The 27,398-nt window shown below is 47.5% G+C and overlaps 1 protein-coding gene across 1 annotated transcript in view; it reads left to right on the forward strand.

Moving 5' to 3' along the window:
* Positions 1-17,487: 17,487 nt before the first annotated feature.
* Positions 17,488-27,398, forward strand: part of LOC126649739 (uncharacterized) — a 53,260-nt gene continuing 43,349 nt past the window's right edge. Inside the window, 7 exon segments of the mRNA XM_050334148.1 lie at positions 17,488-17,760; positions 17,909-18,027; positions 18,269-18,388; positions 18,861-18,984; positions 19,626-19,900; positions 23,602-23,680; positions 27,086-27,398. Coding sequence (XP_050190105.1) covers positions 17,488-17,760; positions 17,909-18,027; positions 18,269-18,388; positions 18,861-18,984; positions 19,626-19,900; positions 23,602-23,680; positions 27,086-27,398 — 1,303 coding nt within the window.

Here is a 27,398-nt window from a genome sequence, read left to right on the forward strand (position 1 = left end):
TCCCCAAACACTCCAGAATCCCTAAAAATCCCCCAAAATCTTCCCCCAAATCCCCTAAAATTCCCCCAAATCCCCCCCAAAAACTCCAAAATCCCCTCTAAATGCCTCTCAAAATCCCCCTCAAAATCTCCCCAAATTCCAAAATCCTCCCCCACAAAAACCCCAAACCAACCCCCAAAAATCAAAAAAAAACCCTTCCCCAAACCCCCCAAAATTGCCCCCAAAAAACATCCCAGAATTCTCCTTGTCCCGCTTGGCTGATCCCAAAAAATCCCTTTGGCTCCCACCCAGCAGGTGGAGAAAAATCCCATTTCTCCTCCCTCCTTTATTCCGAAAAAATCCCCCCAAAATTCAACCCAAAAATCCTCAATCCCCTCAAAAAACTCCCAAGTTCACCCCCAAAAAATCAACCCCCAAAAAATCTCCCAGTTCATCCCCCTGGTGAGGTGACACGGTGACATCATCTCGCAGCTCATCCCCCTGGTGAGGTGACACGGTGACATCATCTCGCAGCTCATGCCCCGGTGAGGTGACACAGTGACATCATCTCGCAGCTCATGCCCCTGGTGAGGTGACACGGTGACATCTCCCACTCATCCCCTGGTGCCTTTGCATAGCATCTTTCACTTCATGGAATGGGTATCCTCTGATAGAATTCAGCTGCTGTGTTTGCCTTGTGTTACCCCTAAAAACCTGAGTCTTTACCCTCTTTGGTATAATTGTGTATTTTCTGTATTTTATTTCCCTTTCTGGAATCACATTCTTTGTTATTTCAGCATACAGCACATGTTTACCGTTCAGTTTGACTTGAAATATTTTAACTTTTGTGGTTTCCCTATCCAGTTTCTCTATCATCATTTATTACACTGGGATATATTACATAGATTTGTGCCTCGTGTGCCTTCAAAACCAGCATCCTCCTCCTTGCTTCTCCCTGGAAATATCCTCATGCTTTCACATTAAAGACAGCACCATATTTTCCTTCATCTGGATGGAAACAGCACTGGGGTTTTTTAATTCCTGCAGCATCTTTCTTTAGGGATGCCACTCGGGGGGCTTTGTTTCTGGAAAAGCAGGCTGCAGTGAAATGTCCTGTAGCAAGCAGAACGTCAGAGGGAAGGATTTGCCTGGAGTGTGAGTACCAGGATGGCATCAGATATTTTTATTTTAATCAGTTATATTGTTTGGGATGACATTTCCAAGTCTGCTCTGGTATCTCCTGTTCAACCTCTCAGTCTGTCACAGTCAGGCCTTGCATCCAAAACAACAGGGACAACCTTGGTCCAGATGGCTCAGAGACAAAATTTAGCTGAGGTCAGAATTTAACAGAGAGGGGAGGGAAGAAAAATGTAGTAGGAATTACACCATTTACAGTATCTGTCACTCTCATCAATTTTAATTTAAATACAGGAGATGGGTTTACAAAACCCTCAAACTTCTTTATCCTTTTGTATTATTAGCCTTTGTTTTTTAATTAATTTAGTTTTCAATTTTTTTTTTCATTTAACATCCATTACCTGAGGGGGTTTTAAACATTTTGGTAAGATATACAATGTAGTATTATTTCATAAGGAGTAAATATTTTATAAAGCTCTTCAAAGCTGTTTTTCCAAAGCCCACTGAGAACTTTGTGGCACATACAGCCCATTTCTCTAAAACCCTGAGTACAATCAAGCCCCATAATTCACTAATTCCTTCCTTCCTCGGCACTTTGTGTGCCAGTCACTATAGCAATTGCCGTGGTATGAAATGCCAGTGAAAGTGCCTGCATTGAACTGATCCTGTCTCTAAGAGCCTGAGTTCCCTGGGCCTGGACAGGGCTCACACGAGTGCTTGCACTGGGCAATATTTACAGAGACCTGAGGGAAGAAATGCATTTGGTACAGGAAGTGCTGGCTCATCTCACTGCTCATCTCAGGCTGTTCCTGGACAAGGAGCAGCCCTTTGTCAGAGGGCAGAGAGAAGATTTCAGGGTGCAATGAGACCATTTTGTTCTGGGATGGGATTCAGAGACAGGCAGACACTGTAATCTCCACCAGGCCTGAAGAAGCAGAAGGAGAACAAAGTCTTTGAGTTCCTGAGTTCCCAGGCAGAGTTTAGGCTGCTCTTGCACCTGAAATGGTAACAGCCTGAACAATGAACTGTTGTTAACTCTCATCTCATTCTTACAGAAACAGAAAAGGAGAGAATATGGGGAAAGTTTTGATTACTATTATTATTATTCCTTCATTGCCCCTCTGGGTATTAAATGATCACTCTGATGTGTGGGATGGGAGGTGTGCAGTGATCTCAGTGCCCTGAGTTCCCTTCTCGGGGAGGGGTCTGATGCTGATGATTTCCATCTCCTCCCCACTCTGTGCTTGGGGTCACCTTTGGATATTTGTCAACACATTTTCACACCTTGACCTTTCTTCACTGGTGCTCAGGGGGACTTTACATCCATATGTGCTATAAAAGGCATTCTTTCCATATTTAGGATGGTCACCTTTGCTTTCTTTGCTGTCCTAAAACTCCCTGTACTCAGTTCCATGTCTATAATTCTATGACTGACCATCACTAACTGCAGTGCCACCACATTTCCTTCTCCTGCCATCTCATGTCTGGACTCCTTTAAACTGCATCCTAATCACCTACTCCAAAGGAATTTTTAATTAACTTTGCCCAGTGTCACACGTTTATCCTGTAACTAATTCATTGATCATGAATTATCTGTTTGCAGTGGATAAACTCTCCTTGGAACAGCATTAGCAGCATGAAGGATTTGGACATGAACATTGCAGCATTTTTCATTTACAGTTGTCATTCAGCATTCAGGCTCTGCACTATTCTGAGGCCTTTTACCCACTTAGTCCAAATCAAACCAAGCCAGACTTCTGAACGAGGAAGAACATTTTGGTAATGGAACACCTCCTCCAAGATGAATTTTTTTCATTCTGTTTTACAGTATATCACCTAAAATTATTTAAAACATAAAATATTGACCCCATAGTGCTAAGTTCCACAGTCCTCAAGGATTTCACTCTGGTTTGCACTTCATTTCATTCTGGAGAGCCAGCAATTCTTTCAGTGAATTTAAACTCTGTTTCACTCCATGTAAAAGCTTAATCCTGAAATGCACTTTTGAATATCTGCCTTCTAAATAGGAAATGGTCTCATTAATTCTTTACTCCCAAGTACCCCCATTAAACAGCTTTATGAAATCTTCGTGTGTCCCTTAGAAACTTTAGGTGAACACTCCTGAGATGTGAGCAGCAAGTTCACTACGATGTTCCTCTGGGATCAGATGCAAACCAATGTAAAGATGTGCTGATACTCCCCAGTTTGCCTCTTTTCTCCATCAGACTGAGATAAGGTAACGTGAACTCGTAGATAATGAAATCACCCCCTGCAATTTGTCATCGTTAATGGAACCAATATTCTAAACACACAGCATTAAAATTTGGTTATTCCTGCACCAACCTTCATTTCCCCTCTTATTATTTGTTTCAGTTTTCAGTTTAACCCACGTATCCCCATCAGCTGATGCACGAACTGCCCACCTAAAATGGGCTTTAGTCTTCCTGCTCGCTCCCCCAGTATTTAATTTACACACAGGGTGAAAAATGCAAAAGTTAATAGATGTGCACCCACCAAATCCGCTTAAGCAAACATGCTGACAGCTCTCTTATAACAACATGAAACTTGTGTTTGCTTTTTGGTTTGTTTTCTTTTCTTTTTTTTCTTTTTTTTCAGGAATGCTGCATGCCCCTGCTAAGCATTGTACCGCAGGAGCTCCCACCTTTTATTGCAGGGGGGTGGCACTGGGAGCAGAGCACGCTTCCTGAAGCCCAGATTTCTGATCTTAGTGCAGCAGTTCTGGAGGTCACTGAGCGTTTTTAAACGTGAACTTGTGTCTTCTACGAGAGTCTTCAGCATATCTGGTATGTACCTTCTCTCAATATTCACAGTCACTTCCTCATCATTTCCAGGATATTTTCTGGCATGACAGATCATGCCAACAGCTTCGTTATCTCTGCTGGGCACCACCACTGTACGGACAGGGGGCACAGCCTAATCTGCTCAAGAAAAACTGTGCAACTTCCAGGCTTCAAAAGAACAGCCATTATTCTCTCTCCCTGTGTTACTGAGACTGGAAAATGTTTCCTGTGAAGCCATCAGCACCCTGATACAACCTGTGCTGCTTCTCCACACAGTTATTTTTTTAGCAGTTGTGTCTGTGCTGTTTCATTAAAGAAGACAGATAATTATGCCCTTGACAGGGTTCCCTCACTTACAGATCACACAAGAACAGAGCTTGGTGATCTCTGTTGGCAACCATTAAAAATTTCAGTCAATTCATCTTTAGCTGTGAAAGATCTAATTTTTTGAATCAAATAAAATAAAAAAAAAAAAAGGCACATTAATTTTTTTCTGGGAATCTCTGAAATCTCAAGTTAGATTCTCTGAAATTCCAGTTAAGCTCATTCATGTGGTGACACCTTTCCAAAGCTGGAATTTTGTAGCTGTGCATTATCACACCAGTGACAGCTGCTGAAAGGAGGCACAGTCATTCTTACATCTACAAAAGGCTCATCAACTCCTGGTAGAAGGTGATGGAAAGTCCCCTCCCTGTGATGAAGAACAATGGATCCTGGACCACAACCAAACATAAGAGTCGGAAAATGCATCACAAAAATTGATAACAGGCTTGCCAACAGCAATGCAGAACAGCAACCCCCAGTTCCAAACTCTCCCTGGCCTTCTAAAGGCACGTGGAGTTCTCAGTTTCCTCCAGACTGACAGAGAAATTTGTACTGTGAATAAATAAACACCGAGGAAGAAGTCACTGCAAAAGACTGTATTCCACATCCTTCAAAACCATTTTTGTGGCCAAACATTAGATCCATTAAAACGCCTATAACAATTTCTCGTGAATTAAAATTAAATGCAGAATTTGCCTCTATTTTTTAAAGTGCCAAACACAGAAATTGTGCTCTTCATGTTTATAAACAAAATTCACCACAGAAAAGCATTCCTGAACCACCAGTACCTCTTCTCTATATCCAGGTGGGATCTGGGACTCTGATTACATCTCCGAGGAGTTTTCCTCTTTCCTGTTTTCATCAGAGAAACTTGTGACTTCATTTGAGTGTCTTACCTGTTCCTGCAGATCTTCCCTCAGGGAATGGGGTGGGCAAGTTTGGCACCACAAATCTGCCCAGCAGTGCTTTAATGTCGGGAGGAGGAGGCAGAGGGAGAGATGTGGATTCAGCAATGCCAGAACAGCACCTCGATCCTTTCAGCTGAACTCAACAATTGGCAGATTCGTGTCAAGCTGGAGAAATTTTCAAGAGTCTGCCACTGACACAGGCCAAAGTAATAATCCTCATAAGTGTATATAAAATAACCCCTCTCACCAAAAAAACCTGGAAATATCACTTGCAATAATGGGTTGATAAAACTTGAGTGTCCCTGAAGGCACCAGTGTCACCAACGTGACTTGTCCCACAGACTGCCTGTCCTTCCCCTGCCTCCACTTTCTCCTTCAATACATGGCCTGAGGTAATTTGCTGGCAATTATTTTGTCTGTAAAATGCCAATAAATAGCAGCAATCTATGAATCTGGGAACCTACATTTCAGGCTTTACTATCATTAGTAGTGTCCAGATGTATTAAAGTGTTTTAACCCCAGTGGTGAGTTGGAAATGCTGAACAAAATTAGGAGTTTACCAAGATTTAAAACCCCCCAGAGACAAAGAATTTAGAATTTGCTTTGATAGCCTACTTAAAACACAAAACACCAGGGAAAGAGCAACACGAGACAAAGCTCCCTTTTCCATGAAAAAACACACATAACTGACCTAAAATATTTCATGTATGGAGTTTGAATTCCCACACCTTTTAAAAGTTGATATCTGAGCTGATCTCTTATCCGAGGCAGGGTTTTTTGATAGCTGGTGGTAAAGTGCTGTGTCAGACTTGATTTATCCAGTAAAGTTTCCACAACCTTGTCTGGACTCGTTCATTTTGTGTGCAGTCTGGGCATCGATTCCTTGCACAATCAAACTGGGACCTTTGTGGCACCATCAGAGGGGAATCAGCTCCTGGCCAAGCCTGAGAGAACTGTGTTCAACCATCTCCATCTGGAGTCACAAAGCCAAATTCAGCTGTGGCACCGAATCAATAAGATAATCACAACTTTATAATTAGATCGATGCAAAAAACCCCAAACAAACAAACAAAAAACCCCAAACAAACAAAAAAACCCCAACAAACAACAACAACAACAACAAAACCAGCAGAAAGCCCTGGCAGAAATCTGCAAGGGGCTTAGGTCTGGATAAATCCAGGGCTGAGTTTGTGCTGGGAATTGTTAACACCTTTGAACAGCTGTCCTGGGGCAGAAATTCTGAGCAGATTTCACTGTTACCTGATACTGGAGCCTTCCCTGTCTGGTGGGAAGCACAGCGACCACCCAGCCCATGCCAAGCCTGAGGAACTCACTGAGCACAGGCTGCACTTTTATCTGCAGAGGGAACAAGTACTCAAAATTCAGTCTATCAACACATATTCATCAGACAAGCCTCAGTGTCTGCAGGTTCCTTGTAAGGAAATGCTGTGTAGCTGAGCAACAGGTTCTGAATCACAAGTTTTTGTGCAGAAATTCTGAAACCTTTTAAGAGGTTTCATAAGTTGTTTTGGTTTGAAGACTGGAGGAGAAAGAAAATACGGACAATACCTGTAGTTTTAGCCCCAGTTTAATTCCCTCGGGAATAAAAAGAAAATTAAAAAAGAGTCTGATTTCAGAAAGGTTTCCCCTAGAAAAAGTAGGAAATTGTATAAAGAATTGTACATCGTGTATATCTCATGTTCTCTTTCTCTGTCAGGAACCATTCTCTGAATTCAAAGGCATCTTTTCCAGAATCAGTCCCGTCGTGCTGGAACCTGTGTACTGACAGAATTATGGATGAGCACATTCACTTCCCATGCTTATAAAATGACTCAGTGGCCTATGAAAGGATCTGGGATTCACCTGTTGCAACCAAACCTGAGTGTCAGATGAAAATATCTCCACAGCACAGCAAGCAGCCTCGAGGGAGGCTCTACATTTGTCCTTAAAACAGAAGCTTCTCTTTTCTGTTTTCCAGGTGTGAAAACACCAATGCTATTAATGTCCTTCTGCTGTGAGGCCAGGAAGAGACAAAGCAGAAAATCAGTCACCTTGAGCAGAGCCTGACTGAGCCCCAGGGATGTGATTTTGCTGAGGCACAGCAGAATTTGCAGCTTTCGAGGTATTGGCTTAGGAACTATTGTGTAAAGGAAATTGAGACAAATGGGCTGCTCTGCCAATACCAGTGAGATAAAAGGAGGCTTTTGTTAAACACGAGTGTTCCACTTGGATCAGGCATCCAGGGGAAGTTGGTCATCTTAACCCACCCATCCAGAAAAAAAGGTCACAATGCTCCTTCTCTCCCAAGTGTGGTGCTTTGAGCTGCAGCCATTTCTGTACTGCAGATGTTCTGAGCTGCCCTGGGCCAGCTGCCCTGCACCAGAGGCCAAAAAGCATTGACCATCTCACTGCTGCTTCCCCAGCCTCTCACACTGTGCACAATTCACCCCATGTGCCACCCCTGTCCCAACACACAGACCCCGAGTGTCAGTGCTCCAGTGGGAAACTGTTAATCCAAACATCAGTGAAAGCCATCAGAAGGAAAGCCTGATGAGCAGGAGGAAAAAAGCAACCCCGTGCATTATTTTTGCCCTTTGAACAGAAGAAAAAAAAATAAATTTGCAGCTTCTTCCAAGTGCTCAGTTCCACACTGAGACACATCAAACCAAGCCTTCCAGCAGCCTTTTAATTTCTGCTGCCTCAGTGACCATGCTGAGCCACAGGGAGTGGCAACAGTTCAGGCTCCTCACATGGTTAAGAACTAATCAGAGTGCTCAGCTCTGATCCTTGTTTCATGTTCCAGCCAAAGGGATCCAGAGGACAAGAGATCTCTGAGGCACAAAGCGTTTGTGGAGCAGATCCTGCTCAGGGATCAGCGTGCCAGGTCACCCAGAGCGAGGATTGCACTCCCCTGCAGGAGGGGCAGCACCAGCAGGGCAGGGACAGAGAAAATGAGAAAGGAGGAGAGTTTCTTCAACAGACTGAAAGGCCAGCATGAAAAACAAGGCTTTTTATTTAGCTGATTAACTTAACGTTCAAGGGAGAGAGATATAAAGTTTTTAGGAAGGTCTCTGTGCTCCCCATTCTCCACTGAGCAGTGAAATGCCTTCCTGCAATCCTACCCCACAGAGCCCTCTCTCTGCTGGCATTCCCAGGCCTTGTAACATCCCCAAAATATACCTGGAATACGAAGAGACTCAAATATTTCTGCCTTCTGACAAGATCTGAGTTCTTTCTCAAGTGTTCTCAGTGGCAAAGGAAACAGGCCCTGTGAAGAACTGCCCGAGGAACCTAAAAAGCAGCTGGCAAAGGTGTCAGCCCGGGGATTACAACAGATTATCCTCCAAAGATTTCATTCCTCTGCGGTGTGTCTGTTCATGGTTAGGTGTCAGACTGTCCATTAACAGATGGACAGGAAAGCCAGAGAACAGAGCAGTAGTTTTTTTTGAGATAGGTGGTTATCCTTACCCACCTATCTGTGATGAGGATCAGGCCCCTTTTTGTACAACCCTTCCTTTCTCAGGAAGATGAGCTTCCCTTTGCCTTTCCTTCCCACACTTAAAAAGAAAAAAAAAAAAAGGAAAAAACACACAGCAAGAAGTCTTTTAGCATATCCATACACAAACACACACTCCCTTATACTGGATTTCCATGGCATGCATGGAATTCTGCTGCCCTAACTGCTCCAGCAACCATAGGTTATAGAATTTAATTCACCTGTAATTATTATCCCAAATTTCTGGGAGATTGTCCAGCAGAGCACATCAGCAGACCTGAAACAAAACTTTTTTTTTTTTTTTAATTTTCATAAGCAGAAATAACTTGGCCAGTTATTGCTACAAATGAGCCTTGGCTATACTTACACATATAATTAAATTTTTTTTTTTAAATATTCAACATTTAAAACCAAACTTGCTTTGACAAGACACAACATAGAAGCTCCTGGAGACCTGAAATCCTCCCCAGAACCTGCAGATTAAAATTCCTGAACACGGTGACCCTGACATGCATTTTAACTCATAACCTTAAATCTTCAGATTCAAATATTTTGCTGAGTGAAGACAGAGAAGGAATGCCTTTATTCAAGGTGTTGGTTATGAAACGTGATCACGAGATTTTCAAAATATTGCCTTGCATTTGCCAGCTGCAGGAATGTTCTTGCCAACAGACTCATCCAGCAGACTACTCGCTTATAAAAGCTGCACAAAATCCCAAAGGGGTAAATGGAATCAGGATTTGAGGCAACTGTTTATTATGTTCCCCTCAATGCCTCTGTAAGACCATGACAAACAATCATGGTGAAGGGAAATGGAACAGCCTCATTAACAGACCTTTTCAGACTTACACTTGTAGCACTTCAGGTTCACTGACACCCTTGCTGAGTTTTACCAGCCAGCAGGATTAAAATCTCAGCCTCTCCTGACAACTGGCACAATGTCCACATACATTTATTTTAACACACATACTGCATATGCTCACAAGAAAAGTGGAAAATTATAAAAATATTCTTCTCCCTTTCCCCTTAGAGAAGGTTGGCTGCCAAAAGAATTTAAAAGCCTGTTGAGAGGAATTTCTGCCTGCACAAAATACCCCTGTTATGTGCAGTTTAATTAATCACCTCCAGAAAACTCAGGGCCATCTGTTCCATATATGCTGAGGAAAAAAAAAGAGGAGCTGAGATGAGCTTGGAGAAGGCAATTATTGTGACAGCACTGAAGAACACTGGCAGCTGGAATGAATACAGAGGTGTTTGGCCAGTGCTGCTCTGCAGAGCATTTAAAGAATATTCTCACACCTCAAAGAAAGCCTCACACCCAGCACTGACATTTTCAAGGGAACAAAGTCCTAAAGCACCAGCAGAGGCTCTGCTGCAGCTGCAAATCTCTGTTTGAGATGCTGCAAAACTCTGAGCAGGAATTTCGGCTCTGCCAGGGATCACCCAAGCGCCGACCCCGTGCCTGCACTCCAGGACATGCAATGGGGGCGTTCACTGGGAACTGGCTCTTCAAACCTGCTTTTTCTTCCAGCTGGACAAATTCTTTGCAAGTGTAAAAGCCAAGATGTTATCAGGTAAGAGCCTTCAATCCCACCTGAAGTGTTAGATTAGATTGCATTCATTTCTCAGAGAAGTAACATTTGAATTATAGAGTTGCATCCATTTCTTAAGGCCACTGAGACCAGCAGCAAGCACAGACATTATCTAAGAGATTTTTATTTGTTTGAGGGGAAAAAAAGCTACAGAAAACAAGGAAACTGAGAATCCAGCCTTCTCTTCCCTACTTCCAAAATGGTTAATTCATACCTTGAATGGTAATTGTCAAAATAAACTAATTCATCCACTAAGGTTACATTTAGGACTTGTTACCTAATACAGTTTCCCAGAAATAACTGTACACAGCCAAAGTGCTACCCCCATTACAGAGTTTGATATTGCAAAGCACGTGGCAACCTTTTTTTTTTTGCTTTTTTTATCCCTAATACCCCACAAAATAATAGAGTGCTCTGGTGCACTTTGCTGGCAAAATTGTGTACATTTTAATGTCATTGACATGTTGAATTAATCCGTGAAACAGCTCACAGCTGATAGCTTGCCTAGTGAGGTTTTATTGTTTTCCATCTCACACAGTGGCTTCTCAGAGAACTTTCTCTGTACGCACACCTTTGTGTTGCAAAAACTACCGACTGGCAGGTGTCTGAAGTTTGCCCTGATGATTAATGACCCTGATTTACATGTTTACAGAACGCTGCACAGACACTGTCAGTGTGTGAAGCTGCTGAGCGCTAAAAAGCTGTGATTCCTTCAACATTAGTCCGGGATTTGCACAGACCACAAACCAACAGCAAACATTTCCACCCAGCCCAGTGACTGGGGGAAGGCAACGGGACAGACTTTCTACCAAAACACCCTCTGCACGTGGCAGGGAATCAGCCAGCTCACTGCTTGGACATGATGCCACAAATGCTCTAATTTTTATTTATTCTCTAAGTTTTCTTTTATTCTTTGCAGTTTCCTGAAGCTTCGTTTGTTTGTTTTCAAGTCCTTCCTCGTATCTGACCTTTATTCCTTTCTCTTTTCTAAACAAATGGAATAAACTCGAGACTTACCAAACCAGCTGGATGGACCTTTGTTGCCTCATGACAGTCCTGTCCCATCCCACAGCAAATTCCTGCCAGAATGGAGTGGTCCTGACCCTTTATCCGGCTTACATCAGCAAGTTTTTAACACCTTTTACTTGAAAATAAAATAGAATGAAACTATGACAACAAGGCAGTCATCTTCAAGCTTCTATCATAGAAATAGGTGTCAGGACTGTGTGGGGTTTGTGCTCTCCCTCTCCAGTAATGTCCAGATATTTTTTATTGCCTAAGGAGTAGCTTGGGAGAGGCAGTGTGTGCCGGGTAAACCACCCCCCAAGACTTGCATTTCTGCCACACATCTACCCCTTCTAGGAATGCGTTTTCTCCCCTGTGCTACTAACACTGCCTTACTTGGGCTGCAAACGCTGCTGTGGATTATTCACTTTTTAAAAAGAAATAAATATTTCCAAAGGAATCTGAGGATAACCATGCACTTTAAACACTGCATTCCAAGCAAGAATTTTCCATTCTCACAAATAGAAGTTTCTCGAAGAGCATGCAAACTAAACCTTGGGGGTGAGTCACAAGCAGCTTACAAAAGGGTGGTTTTACAGGTTTCTAGTTGAGACCAAATTAAACTTGACAGTTTCCTTTAAATTATATTGCTGAGTTCGAGATCACAGTATAAATAGTGCTTGATAAAAAATAGCTTTCTTGTTCCTTAGAAACGTTCGGAATTAGGGAAGAGATCTTACTCTTCAGCTGAACAAAATAGGTCAATGTATTTTCCTTACCTTGCGTAATTGGTGAGAAAAGGGAAGAAAGAAACCCCACTAAGTCATCTCTAGATCCAAGGACAAGCAGCAAATGACTGCCACAGACTCACATGGCAGGATTTCTCAGGGTCTCCTCCTGAGTAAACACCTGCACAGACTCCTTGCTTAAAGCAGAATCAATTGAGTTGTGCTTATCTCTCCAATTAATTACCCATTAATGAGTTCTATGTATTTATAAGATCCATTATTAGTGTGATATTCTTCATCTCTCTCCTAATAATTGTTTGTGTCTGGCTCCAAGGCTATTAGAAAGATATCCCCAGGAGTAATTACAAGGACATGCCAGTCCCTTTTACCTCAGAGGAGATCAGAGATTTCCACGATAGCGTTCATGGAAAAAGTTCACCAATTCAGAGCTCACAGACTTCCCATTAAAACAAAAAATATCACACCTCTAGAAGTTTCAAGATTTTAAAACCCTGACATAGGAGAGAATTAGGCTCCTCTGATGACATGAAATACTGGAAGAGGCAGCACTTTCAAAGCTGAGTATGGTGATGACAGGAAAGCTGAGACCAAGGGTAAAATATTTTTTGAGAATGGGATTTGGACTTGCTCCTCTTCAGGGACTGATTAATGCTGGAAGCGAGGGAGGAAATGAAACTATTTTCAACAGTTCTCCCAGTTCCAAATCACTTGTCTGGAACCTGGAAAGTGCAATCTGTAATTCTGGTGTTGGAAGGCTCCTTCAGTTTGAAATAGAGGGGAGGATGGCCAGGGGTGGGCGTTGGTTTGGGTGTGTTACACAGGACTGTGAGTTAGAGCGCATTGCTGGGTGGAGGCATCGAGTTGCACATGTTACAAGTGATCGCCACGGGGCCTGTGCTGGGGAACCAGCGCCAGCTACCATTGGCCAGCTCGAGGCAACCCCGGCTCCCACCCTTTGCTGCCCCGCTCCCTTATGCATATGCATTTACCCCCTACCTATAATGCTGAGGGGATTTGCATGCCCCACCTGCCTTCCAGAGTCTTCCCTGCTTTACCCCTATAAAATCCTCCATTTTCCCAAAAAAAGTTGAATCAGACTAGGGCTCGGGCAGTGAGTGCGTCGTGTCCGCGTCTCTTTTCTTGAGTGCGCACAGCACCACTAAACTAAACTGCCAGCCCTCGCCTCTGCTGCTTCCACCCCCTGCAGCAGGGCAGCGAACCCCGAGCCGGGCCGGGCCTTTTCTCCATTACAGAACCGCCTCTGCTGTAGGTACTGCGTTCTAGCAGGGATCCAGGCGAGCGCTCCCCGGGTCTCCAGCGGGAGGTGTGTCCGGTTGCCCGAGCTCCGGCAGGTGCCCGGCCGGCTCTGGACTGCGGCAGTGCCCTCGGCGGCTCTGGACTGCGGCAGTGCCCTCTGCGGCAGTGCCCTCAGCGGCTCTGGACTGCGGCAGTGCCCTCAGCGGCAGTGCCCTCGGCGGCAGTGCCCTCAGCGGCAGTGCCCTCGGCGGCTCTGGACTGCGGCAGGTCCCTCGGCGGCTCTGGACTGCGGCAGTGCCCTCGGCGGCTCTGGACTGCGGCAGGTCCCTCAGCGGCTCTGGACTGCGGCAGGTTCCCCTCGGCAGCGCTGGACCATCACCGGCAGAGGTGAGCCCCGGGGGTCCCCTCCCTGCCCACCCCGTCTCCACAACCCCGTATAAACAAACATATATAAAAATCGCGAAACTACAAGAAATTATAAAAAATAAGAAATACTAAGATGGGAACACACCCTTCAAGGCAGAAAATTAAAACGTACAATTATTTGAAGCTGTTACTTAGAATAGAAAACCAACCTATAAACAGGAGCTCCTTAAAAGCCTTAGTTAGGTGGATTTATAAAAATATAGATCCGGTTCCAGAAAGGATGACCTATCTAGGATGGGCAGAAATTGGAGCTGCACTGGCGAGAGACATTTTTTCTGGAAACTACCGTGCTGTTAAAACTTTATATGCGTGGTCAGCACTTTACCCAATATTTAAAAAAAAAGTTAAAGACAGCGACCGCTTGCAAATGCTTAGCACCAACGCTGGCAGCCGCTTACAGGATCTCATTAGCGTTTTGGACACCGAACCCCATCTCCCGGGTGGCGCCGATGCGTTGGGAGCGGGTCACGCGGCGCAGCGCGGGGACCCCGACTCCGACATGGCGGAGGAAGGGAGCCAAGATGGCTGCGGGGCCCCCTCGCTCCGCGCACCGCGCGTCGAGCCCGCTAACCCCTACTGCATCCCTGCCAGCGATCCCATATTCGGCAGCGGGAAAATCCACCTTTCCTGCGAACTGGAGGAGGGAGGAGACGAGGGCGGGGCTGTGTGTGGGATAGCGGAGGCGGATCCCGCAGGGAGCACGCCGCCTCTCCCGCCCCGCTGAGGTGGGTGCCGCCAGGCCGCTCCCGGCCCTCCCGCGGCCGCCATCCCCCGTAGTTCACCCCGGCCGAGGTGGCGCCGTCCTAAAGCTGCTCCCGATCCTGCAGAACCTTAACAAAGAGGAACGAAGATAATCAGAACGCATCTGCTGCACAAACCGCCATCGCATGTGATCCCGGTGGCCGCGCTGCTCTCCACGCGAGAAAGCGCCGCAAGAAACAACAACGAGCCCCTAGTCCAACTATACCATAACGTGTGGACAATCGGGAACGTTTGCTTTTAAGGGCAGTAAACCATCGTACAGCCCATAAGTGTTATAAATATTGTAGTCATAACTCCACTACGGTTTTGCAGCTGCTTTTCTAAGTTTTACATATGTCTAATCAATGTTTTCTCTCTTACAGTAAAGCTTTGTTATTAATGTTTTCAAGTTCACTTTTCATACTACTTGTCAAATACAAAATGTTACTAATGTTTCCTACTTAGTCTTTTCAGAAAGAAAAAAGAACAACACTGATGCTAGCCATGAAACATGTTCATGTTAAAATGTTAATACGTTGTGCAACAAACAACTTAAAATACAAGCCTTTCATAATAAAAGGGAGGAAATAAACCAAGGTAATAAAGCATAACACCATTTCTTTAATGTAAAACAATAAGAAAGTTGCTTTTTATTTACCATGATGTCTTCAAGTATTCCTTTTGTAGTGTTCACATATTTTTATTTTAAAACAAGTTTGTCTATAAAGTTTTCAAACTAAAATCAATATTCTGATTTGTAGTTTGTCCACGTCCAGCAGCACCATGGCCGGGCTGCCCTTGATCAGCCACCTCAGAATGTCCCCGGAGAGGGTCCCGGGTCAGCTGGAGCCCCAAAATGGGGAGATTTCAGCCCCACCTCCCAGGCCACCTCGAAGAGCACGACGTTGTGGGGGGCTCCGGGACCCCCCCAGTCCTGCGGGCCCGGCAGGGAACTCACGGACACTCTGCGGGCCAGCGGCGTCTGGGGGGGCCCAAAAATGGGGGGGGGACCCCAAAAATTGAGGGGGAGTCACGGGGGGGGGCAATGGGACCCCCCCCAACAGGAGCCCCACCACCCACGGGACCCCCTCATCCCAATAACCCCCTCCCAGGACCCCACCCACGAGACCCCCCAAAGGAGCCCCCCAAGGACCCCAAAATACCCCCAGGCCCCCTCCTAGAGACCCCCACACCCATGGGACCCCAGAGGGACCCCCAACACCCACGGGACCCCTCATAGAGACCCCTCCCTACCCCAATTACCCTCCCCCAGTACCACGAGGGACCCCCACCACCCACGGGACCCCCAGAGAAGCCCCCTCAGGACCCCAAAACCCCCAGAGGAGCCCCCCTATCCCAATAACCCCCAGCACCACGAGGGAACCCCCACCCACGGGACTCCCCTCAGGGGCCCCCAGAACCCCCACACCCACAGGAACCCCAGGACCCCAAAATTCCCCCAGACCCCCTATAGGAGCCCCCCCAATAACTCCCCCAGCACCACGAGGGACCCCCACACACACAGCCACGGGACCCCAGAGGGACCCCCAGGACCCCAAAATCCCCAGACCCCCCCATAGGAGCCCCCAATAACCCCCTCAGTACCACGAGGGACCCCCACACACCCACGAGACCCCCAGACCCCCGGACCCCAAATCCCCCCATAGGAACTCCCCCGCCCAAATACCCCCTCAGCACCACGAGGGACACCCCCAGCCCCCCGACCGGTCCAGCCCCCAGGGGTGTCCCCTTTCCCGTGGGGGATCCCGGGGGTTTCTTTGCCCACCGCTCACCTCCCCGCGCTCCCGCAGCTGATCGCGGACTGACCCCTCCTGCCCCCGTCCCCCTGGCCACGCCTCCCAAACGCTGATTGGCTGAGACGGGCCGGGGGAGGGCCACGAGCCGCAGGGGCTTCTGGTCCTCTTCTCGGGTACCCTGGGACCCCAGAACTGACCCTGGGACCCCCCGAACTGACCCTGGGACCCCCCAAAACTGACCCTGGGACCCCAGAACTGACCCTGGGACCCCCAAACTGACCCTGGGACCCCCAAAACTGACCCTGGGACCCCAGAACTGACCCTGGGACCCCCAAACTGACCCTGGGACCCCCAAAACTGACCCTGGGACCCCAGAACTGACCCTGGGACCCCCAAACTGACCCTGGGACCCCCCAAAACTGACCCTGGGACCCCAGAACTGACCCTGGGACCCCCAAACTGACCCTGGGATCCCCCAAAACTGACCCTGGGACCCCCAAACTGACCCTGGGACCCCCAAACTGCTCCTCACCCACCCCAGGGCTTCCTGGCCCTCTTCTCGGGTACCCCGAGCCTCCAAAAATGGCCCTGAGACCCCCAAAAATGGCCCTGAGCCCCCCAAACTGACCCTGGGACCCCCAAAAATGTCCCTGGGACCCCCCAAACTGACCCTGAGACCCCCAAAACTGACCCTGGGACCCCCAAAAATGTCCCTGAGCCCCCCAAAACTGACCCTGGGACCCCCAAAGTGATCCTCAGCCCTCCCAAACTCCCCCATAACCCCCCAAACCCCTCCCCAGCCCCCCCAAACCATCCCATAAACCCCCAAACCTCTTCCAGAACCCCCATAACCCTCCCCAGCCCCCTCTGACCCCCAGCCCCCGTTGCAGGTGACACGGGGAGATCAAGCCGGAGGTGCGGGAACAAATCAACGCCAAAGTGGCCGAGTGGCGCGAGGAGGGCAAGGCCGAGGTCATCCCTGGGGTGAGCCCGGAGCCCCCACACCCCCAGGGACCCTCAAAACCTCCTCAGGGACCCACAAACCACCTCAGGACTCATTAAAACACTCTTAGGGACCCCCAAAACCGCCTCAGGGAGCCACAAACCGCCTCAGGGACCCCCAAACCACCTCAGGAACCCCTAAACTATGGCAGGGACCCCCGAAACCATCTTAGGAACCCCCAAAACCATCTCAGGGACCCCCAAAACCGCCTCAGGGACCACCAAAACTATGGCAGGGACCCCCAAAATCTCCTCAGGGACCCCCAAAACCACCTCAGGGATGACCAAAATCATCTTAGGGACTTCCTAAACTATGGCAGGGACCCCCAAAACCGCCTCAGGGACGCCCAAAACCACCTCAGGGACCCCCGAAACCACTTCAGGGACCACCAAAGCTATTTCAGGGACCACGAAAACTACTTCAAGGATGCGCAAAACCATCTATGGGGCCCCCAAAACCTCAGAGACCCACAAAACCATCTCAGGACTCATGGAAAAATCCGCAGGGATCCCCCAAACATCCCCAGGGTCCCCAAAAGCCCCTCAAAGGCCTCCAAACCCCCTCAAGGGCTCCCAAAACCCACCTGTCAGAGGAACGAGGTGACAAATTACTCCAATCAGCTCCACCAGGAGCTCCCAAAGCCCCTTGTGGATCCCCCAAATCCCCAGAGACCCCTCAGGGACACCCAAGAGCCCCCCCAGGACCCCTCCAACCTTCCCCCCCAATCCCCCAGGTGCTGCTCATCGACGAGGTTCACGTGTTGGACATCGAGAGCTTCTCGGTCCTCAGCTGGGCGCTGGAGAGCGACATGGCCTGGGTGCTGATCATGGCCACGAACCGCGGCATCACCAGGTACCTGAGCTCACCTGGGCACCCCTGGGTACCCCTGGGCTCACCTGGGCACCCCAGCCCTCACCTGGGCACACCTGAGCTCACCTGGGCACCCCTGGGGCACCCCAGCCCTCACCTGGGCACCCATGAGCTCACCTGGGCACCCCTGGGGCACCCCAGCCCTCACCTGGGCACCCATGAGCTCACCTGGGCACCCCTGGGGCACCCCAGCCCTCACCTGGGCCCCCTCTGTGCCCCCCAGGATCCGCGGCCCTGCCCACCCCAGCCCCCACGGGCTCCCCCTGGCCCTGCTGGACCGGCTGCTGATCATCGCCACAGCACCCTTCGGGGATGAGGAGACCCGGCAGGTCCTCAAGATCCGGTGGGACACCCCAAAATCGCACCTGGGCACCCCCACAAACACCTGAACCCCAAAATCCACCCTGACACATCCCAAATGTACCCAAAAACCATCGCCATGGGGACAAGGAGACCCGGCAGATCCTCAAGATCTGGTGGGACACCCCAAAAACGCACCTGGGCACCTCCACAAACACCCCTGAGCCCCGAAATCCACACTGACACACCCCAAATACACCCCCAAAGTGTCCTGGGCACCCCAAAAACCATCGCCACGGCACCCTACGGGGACAAGGAGACCCGGCAGGTCCTCAAGATCCGGTGGGGCACCCCGAAAACACCCCTGGGCACCCCCTAAAACTCACTCGAACCCCCCTTGGGTTCCCCCCAAGCCATTTTTGGGTCCCCCTGACCCATTTTGGACTCCCCCTGACCCATTTTTGGGCTTTCCCTGACCCATTTTGGGCTCTGCCTAACCCATTTTGGGAGCGCAGGTGTGAGGAGGAGGACGTGGAGATGTCGGAGGACGCGTACGCGGTGCTGACGCGGATCGGGCTGGAGACGTCACTGCCTTACGCGATGCAGCTCCTCACCACTGCCAGCCCGGCGGCCAGCAAGGTGGGCACCCCGAAACCGCGGGGAAACGGGAGGGGAAAATGGAGGGAAACGAGAGGGGAAAATGGAGGGAAACGTGAGGGGAAAATTGAGGGAAACGTGAGGGGAAAATGGAGGGAAACGAGAGGGCAAAAGTGGCGAGAAACGTGAGGGGAAAATGGAGGGAAACGAGAGGGGAAAATGGAGGGAAACGTGAGGGGAAAACGGAGGGAAACGTGAGGGGAAAATGGAGGGAAACGTGAGGGGAAAATGGAGGGAAACGTGAGGGGAAAACGGAGGGAAACGTGAGGGGAAAACGGAGGGAAACGTGAGGGGAAAACGGAGGAAACGTGAGGGGAAAACGGAGGGAAACGTGAGGGGAAAACGGAGGGAAACGTGAGGGGAAAACGGAGGGAAACGTGAGGGGAAAACGGAGGGAAACGTGAGGGGAAAACGGAGGGAAACGTGAGGGGAAAACGGAGGGAAATGCGAGGGGAAAATGGAGGGAAAGGTGAGGGGGAAAATGGAAGGAAACGTAAGACAAAAACAGTAAGAAATGTGTGGGGAAAATGGCAGGAAATATGAGAGAAAAATGGTGGGAAAGGCGAGGAGAAAGATTTTTGGGTCCCCTTTGACATTTGTGGATCCCCCCTTTGCTCCCCCAGGGCACGGAGGTGGGGCTGGAGGACATCAAGTGCCTGGACTCCCTGTTCCTGGATGAGTCGCGCTCCACCCAGTACATGAGGGAGTACCAGGAGGCCTTCCTGTTCAACGAGCTCCGTGAGCACCTGGGGGACATCTGGGGGCACCTGGATACATCTGGGGGGCACCTGGACACATCTGGGCACACCTGGGGGCACCTGGACACACCTGAGGGTCCCCAGGCCAGGGTGGGTAACACTTGGGGACATGGGGCAAAATGGGACAGGACAAAAACAGCGTAAAAATGAGGCCAAAAGGGGTGAAATTGGGCAAAAGTGGGGTGGGGAAAACGGCCAAAAATTGGGGGATATGGGGGAAAATTGAGGAAATGGAGGAAAAACGAGGAAATTGGGCAAAAAGGGGGTAAATCAGTAAAAGTGGGAGAAATGGGGTGGAAATGGGAGGAGCAGAGCCAAAAATGAGTGGAATGGGGCAAAATGTGAGAAATGGGGTAAAAATTGGGTAAGTATGGGAGAAATAAGGTAAAAATTAAGGAATTGGGCAAAATTGGGGTAAAAACGGGGCAAAAATAAGAAGTGGGGGGAAAATTAGGGGAATTTGGGTGAAAATGGATAAAAATGAGAAAATTAGGAATAAAACTGGGGGAAATTGGATAAAAACGCAGGAAATGGGTAAAATAGAAGGAATTGGGACAAAATGGGACAAATTGGGTAAAAACCAGTAGGAACGGAGAAAATGGGAGAGGAGTCAGGAAAAATCCCCTCAGCCCTCCCAGGTTTCCCTCCAGGGACCCCCCAAATCCCCCGGTGCCCCCTCACCTGTAGCCGAACAGGACGGCGTCAGTGCCGGGGACGTGGCCGCTCTGCAGCATATCCCGGGACTTTTTGGGGAGAAAACCCAAAAACGAGGGGTTGGGGGTGCTGAGGGGAAACCCCCCAAACTCCCCAGACCCTCTCAGGACTCCTCAAACTCCCCCAGACCTTCTAAACCCATCCAGACTCTTCCAATACCTCCCCAAACCCCCGCAGGATCCCCCCCAGACCCATCCAGACCCTCCCAATACCTCCCCAACTCCCCCCCCAGAGCCCCCCAAACCCCTCAGACCCTCTCAGGACCCCCCAGAGCCCCTCAAACCCATCCAGACCCTCCCAATACCTCCCCAAACCCCTCAGGACCCCCAACCCATCCAGACCCTCCCAATACCTCCCCAGGACCCCCCCAGAGCCCCCCAGGACCCCCCCAAGCCCCCCAGAGCCCCCTGACCCGGCAGTTGTGCCGTGCCTGCTCCAGGCTGGCGGTGAACTCGAGGCACCGACACGGCACCGACGCCTGCCAGGCACACCACACGAACCTGGGGGGGCACGGCGGGGTCAGGGGGGAGCCCCCCGAGCCTGGGGGGGTCCCACAGCCTCGGGAGGGGCCCCGAAACCCTGGCAGGGGGCAGTTTCCAGTGCCCTCCCAGTAGCTCCCAGTGCCTCACCTCAGTTCCCAGTTCACCCCCAGTAGGCCCTTGCACCCTCCCAGTGCACCCCAACACCTCCCAGTAGCTCCCAGTGCCCTCTGACACCTCCCAGTGCCCTCCCAGTGCCCTCTGACACCTCCCAGCCCCTGCCCAGTGCCCAGGCAGGTTTTGAGGGGCACACAGCAGGGTTCAGTGTGCTGAGCTGCAGTACCATGAAAAGGTGTGGACTTGCTGCTCTCACTTTCCATTCAGTTCCCCATCCCTCGAAGTGTTGCATTACAAAGGGATAAGATGCCCACGCAAAGGTGATCAGCAGCAGTTTTCACCACTGCATTGTGGCATCTCTCACCACCTGCTGAGGCTTTACTAGCATGTCTCATTTAAAGGGAAAATGACAGTATGGCACACTATCCTGCAGATCCTTGGTGCAAGTCAAGGAGTCTTTTATAGACTATAAGACACTCAGGGAAATAATGGCTTTGTTGCAGAGTGCTGGAGAGGATGGCATTTTATGTGGTGGTGCTTGGCTTCAGTTGTATTTCACTTTGTACTAAACACCCTTCATATTTATGCATATCTATGTGAATTCTCTCTCTGTTTTTCCATATATCTCTCTTTGAATGCTCTCAGCTTTTCCGTGATCTAGAATGGAAGCAAAGATGCATTCTTTCCTCTGGCTGCTCTTTTACACTTTTCCTGCTGTGTCCAAACATGATTCCATGGGTAACTGGTGTATTATTATAGTACTCTCTAGGTGACTGCCTCGCAGGTTATATATTGGTTATATACACATCTATATATTTCTAGATGTAAATATGTTTCGTCATCTTGATCTTTTCTAGTACATCCATAAAGGTCCCTGTTCAAGACCTCTGATGCCCTTGTGAAACGATTCATTTTACGAAGCTAGATCAGGGCTGTCTCTTTCTGATCCCCAAGTCCTGTGCTGGCTGATCCCCAAGGGAGAGTCGATTGTTTTTTATATCTGAAGCTGGTCTCACTTGAATTCCAGGGTTCATCCCCCAAATCTCACCAAATCCTAGCCTTGCTGGCCTGCAGAAAGCAGTCATGTGAGCCAGAGCAGTGAAGCTGATTTCTGTGCATTCCGTAAACACTTCTTAATTGTGGGTGTAAAACACAAGCAGTTAATTTGCTGTTTTTATTTTGCTGGCTGTGTCAGCTTGTACTTGCTGGGACATACATGTACAGCTGGGGAATTTGGTCTGCTTTTTTTTCTGCTTTTAAAAAGATGCATTACATGAGTTCAATCTTATCACTTCTCTTACTGCCCTTCAGAGCATTTTCACATCCAGAACTGTAGATCTTGGAAAAAGTGAAGGAAAAGGACTTAGAGGGAATGAGGGAAAATATTAACTTGATACCTTTAAATTACAGCAACGCTGTAGTTGTTTTAAATATTCTTTGGTCTTGCTGGTTGTGATGCCATTTTAACTGCCAACTGTGCCTAAAAAGTGTTAACTTTCTGAGCATATGTGATGACAGCCAGCAGCTGTGCGTGCCAACAGCACGTCCTTCCCTGTTGCTTCCTGCCTTAGACCTTTCTGCTATCATTTCCATGGAGATCATCTCACTGGAGGGGGTAGAAGGGAACCTATGAAACTTTTAAAAGTCTCTTTACCATTCAGCTTGTTTCCATGGAAATGGGATCTGTAAGATTGGCAGTAGCAAAGAGCTGCAAGTGAGAATTCACTTGTAGATTTTTATTAGATGACTCCCAGCTGAGATCTGCTAATACTGATGGTCAAAATAAGGAATAAACCATTTAGGGGGGAAAAAAAAAATAGAAAAAACACTATCTGCTTTCTTTTTATCCTGATTGGATGTGATAAATAAGGAAGTGCTTGTTTAAGTGTTCTCGGGTGTGTGAGTTGTGTGGACACACTCGCAACTTTCTTCAGACTATTTTGTAAGATAGCAACTCTATGCAACAAACATAGGCCATCCCTTTTGTAGGATGGGCTTTTAAAGAGAGAGCTGCCCGTTTCAAAGGATGTCTGTGTGCAGTGAGGGATATATGGCAGCAAACTGCACTGCTGCACTTCAGGTTCAGTGCATTTTCAAATGTCAGCTTATGTTTTTGTGTAAGAGGCAGTTGACAACTCCATTTCTGGAATTACCTACCTTGCTGGAAGGAACTGCTTTGCTGACCAGTAAACCAGATCTGTGGCATGAACCTTACATATCTTGTTGCTCACTTTGGAATGGAAATCTTTCTTCTGTTGCCAGATAAGAAATAAGACTGAGGATTTGCCTTAACAGATGTGTCCTCTTAGCAGGTAGTAAAATGCAGGATAGCTGAAGTCAACAGATTTTGCTCCCCAGTCCCATATCCCCTGTTCTTTCTTTCAGTTGTCTGCATGGCAATCCAGCCTTTATCCCTCTGTGTTTTACTCAGCCACAAATGATCTGTGTAGAATATTTTCCCCGGGGTCCCCCTGTGTGCTGGATATCCCAGTGTGTGGATGTTCAGTCTGCCACAACCTTTCCTCACCCAGGAGTGAGCTAAGATCCAGTGGCTGGGTGCAGCAAGCGCATAACCCTTCAGTTCCGGGCAGTTGTGCTTTGTGTAAAAAGGTAAGAGAAAAGGGGGAGGGACATTTTCAGCTTAGGATAAAAATGCAGCAACGTTTTTAAGAGCGGATGGTCTTTTTCCTAAACTGGTGTGTGAGAGGCTGGGCCTCAGGAACCAGTGTCAGTCCTTTCTGTTCTGCTGGAGCCTGAGCTGTGTGTGGCCAGTACTGAGTAAATCGTGCCAATCGTGAATTTACCATCTCTCTCCTTTTAGCAGCACCATATGACCTCAAAGAGGGGTCACTTAAGAGACAGGGCAGTTTAGAGATAAGTCAAGATTGAGGATTTGTTGAAATAACTGGTGTCTTCAGGGAAATTATGCCAGTTTTCATCAAGCTGTATGTTCTTTTCTGTAGCATGTTACCACTGAGATGCTTTCTCATCAGACAGGGATGTGTTTAAAAAAACCCATGCCATACATTATTCTCTTTTTATGGTGTTTATATGGCCTTTGGTGATACAACCAACTGCATTTGAATAACCAGCTCATTCTGATTTTGTAAATCTGCAGTGTTTTGGTTTAAAATAACAAAAAGTGGGGAACACTGAAAGAAAATTTCAGTGGTATATAGGCAGTACAAGATTTAAATTAGGCAATTAACTCTTTATACTGTTCTCTGTACAGCTGTTAGATATTAGTGAAGTCCAAAAATGAAACAAAGAGGTTGTAAAGTAGCTCGTAGGGATGTGAAAACAGCTGAGATTTTCTCTAACTAAAATCTCAGTGTGATTTGTAGCCTAATCTCGTATTTTGTGCTTGGATGTGACAAGTAGTCTTGGAATCTTCTTTCCAGCAGTCTTCAAATCATATTTTCTGTTTGAGAGACTCCTCCTTTATGTTACATGTAAAATGTAACCTCTTATTCACACTGTTTATTACAATATTAAACTAGTATTTTTAAGTCTTTCCTCCCAATTATGTTTTGGGCATTTCTTCTTCATAATTCCTGTGACTCCAGATGTAAGAATTGGTGTTACCAGTGGGATGTTTCCGGTTTGTTTGTGACTGAGGTTTCAAAGAATAATAGTTATGCACAACTAGAATGTTTATAAATACTCATAATTTAATTAACTAGGAGCCATAACATGAAATACACCGTTAAGAAAACTAGCATGGATTTGATAAATTGTTTGGCTTTTTGTTGCCCACACTGAATTTAACTGTTGCTTTTCCTGGCTGTTTTTACCAGACTTGGGTAAACTGAAAAGCAGACGGTGTTTCACTCAGGAACAAAGTGTCCTTGTCAGAGACCACCACAGACAGTTCTGACAGACTGTTCTGTGGCACTGAAGTGGCATTTTGGGAGGGTGTTCTCCTGGTTTGCACTCCCTCTCTGGGGCTCGCAATGAAGAGCACAAGCCAGCGCTCCCAGCTGTGTCTGTAACCACGTCCCAGGGCAATGGCTGCACAGAACCCCTTTGGAAATGTTCTATAGCTATGATGCTTAGACCACTGTTTCTGTTAAAGAAAATGTCTTTCTTGCCCAGTGGATGAATTCCTATAAACTGGGAGCTGTCAGAGGCTATCTGGGAGCAAAATGGAAAGGCACAGGCATGAAATATGTGAGCTCTGCTTTGAACAACTAAAGCAACGTCCATGTCTGATTAATCCCTCTTGGTTGAGTCTTTGAAGCCAGTTATTGAAGTGCTGAGCCTTTACTTTGCTACAGAAGGAGTAGATTTGTATTATTAACCACACAGCTAAGAGCTAACTGTAGGGCTTTAATTTCTGAGTTCAAATTGAGATATTGATTTGGAGCGAATATATAAATATTTCTGATGAGAATCTCATGCCAAGGGGAGGATCTGCTGGACATGTTTTCTTTCATGTATCTGAGAGAGCAGTATATTCATATTGTTTTGTTTTAAGCTAGTTTAGGCCAGTTCTGAAGACTGTTCTATCTTTTAAAAAGTACACTTTTTAAACCACCCCCTTACTCTTTTAATTCTGGGTTTGGTGTGGTGGGGTGTTGTTTGGGTGATTTGAAGATCAATTTTTTTTTTTGGTGTTTGGTCATTTGGTGTTTGTTTGTTGTTGTTTTTTTTGAGATCTCTCTGGAACATGTAACATACCTTCCTCTTAATATGACTTGGCACACAAATAAATGTAAAAAGCCTTTTGCACTTGTTTGTTTATTCTCCAGATTTACCTTGTGGCTATATTTATGTATAACCTTTATTTGTATAACAATGATTAAACGTAATGAGAGGATTCATTTGTAAACGCCTTCACTTCCCTTATTTCCCTGCACAGCTCCCGGCTGGATTCTGTAGTGACCAGGAATTCCACTCCTCTGACTGCAAGTGGCAGCTCTTGGAATTATTTTTTCAGTGTGAATGCCAACAACTGTTTGAATTGAGAGTTTTCAGGTTAATGCAGCCACAGGTTCCACGGCTTGGAGTGGTAGTTCTTTTGTTGTTTGTGGGATTTGTTTTGCTGTTGTTTTATTTTTTTCTGCTGCTTCTACCATGACGGATCAGCACATCTAAAAGACACACTAAAACTTCTGGTGGGACACAAAATTTTTGGATACAGAACTATAACTGGTTCTGTGTTTTGATAAGAAAAGATCTCTGTCTAATGTTACCCTGATATTTTGAGTGGAAAGTTGACTATATTGAAGCTATTTTGGGGATGTTTGTAATCATTTGGAGTATCTGATTATGTCATAAATTAGGCATTTGATATGAAACATATGGATTGTATTTTAATTTTTTTTTTTTTTGAGACCCTCTATGCAGGAATTTCCACCAGAATTTGAGAATGTTTGGTGAAGTTAATGTAAGGAAAACCTGGAGGGGTAATGGGGAGAGGAAAAAAGCTCCTCCTTCACCTTCAAACTCCATGAGAATTTGTAAAGGCAACAGCAGCACGATGCCTGTGACAGTTGGGTTTTGGTTTGCTGGGTTTTTCTGGTTGGTTTTGGTTTGGGGGAAATGAAATGAAACATCTCTGTGCACAGTTCAGTGTTTCTAGGGGAATTGTGGAAACCAAGAGAGCCTACACAAAACACCTCAGCCCCCTGCCACAGCAGGCAGGAACATTCCAGCAAAAATTATCCACCTAGATCATTGAGCAACATACCCAGCAATGTTCTTAGCCCTCATAAATGTGCTAATGCAGTCATGGGCAGTATTTCCTTCTTTGCTGAGCCCCCGTAATTTTTTTACATTTTAAATTTCTATTCTAGAAATAGAAGTTTATTGTAGAGTCTGTGACATAACTCATGCGGTGTTCTGTAGTTCATATCTGCTTTTAACTACTGTTACAAAGGCTTGAAGCAAATAATTAGTTTAGCCACAGGTGCACACCCGTGGGACCTGTGAGTGCATGAGTGGGCTCTCTGTGTGTGCACATGCACAGCAACTCTTTTTCTTCATTTTTAAACGATTTCTTTTTCTTTCCAGTGGGATGCCATAACTGAAATGGACGAGCACAGCCGCCCCATCCACACCTACCAGGTGTGCAACGTGATGGAGCCCAACCAGAACAACTGGCTGCAAACCAGTTGGATCTCCCGGGAGGCCGCGCAGAAGATCTACGTGGAGATGAAGTTCACGCCGAGGGACCGCAGCAGCATCCCCTGGGTGCTGGGCACCTGCAAGGAGACCTTCAACCTCCAGTACGTGGAGGCAGATGAGGCGCACGGGGCGCGGTTCAAGCCGGGCCAGTACAGCAAGATCGACACCATCGCGGCCGCCGAGAGCTTCCCGCAGATGG

The sequence above is a fragment of the Myiozetetes cayanensis genome, unplaced genomic scaffold (genome assembly GCF_022539395.1).
Source record: "Myiozetetes cayanensis isolate MyiCay16 unplaced genomic scaffold, myiCay2020 scf5-8, whole genome shotgun sequence".
NCBI lineage: Eukaryota > Metazoa > Chordata > Aves > Passeriformes > Tyrannidae > Myiozetetes > Myiozetetes cayanensis.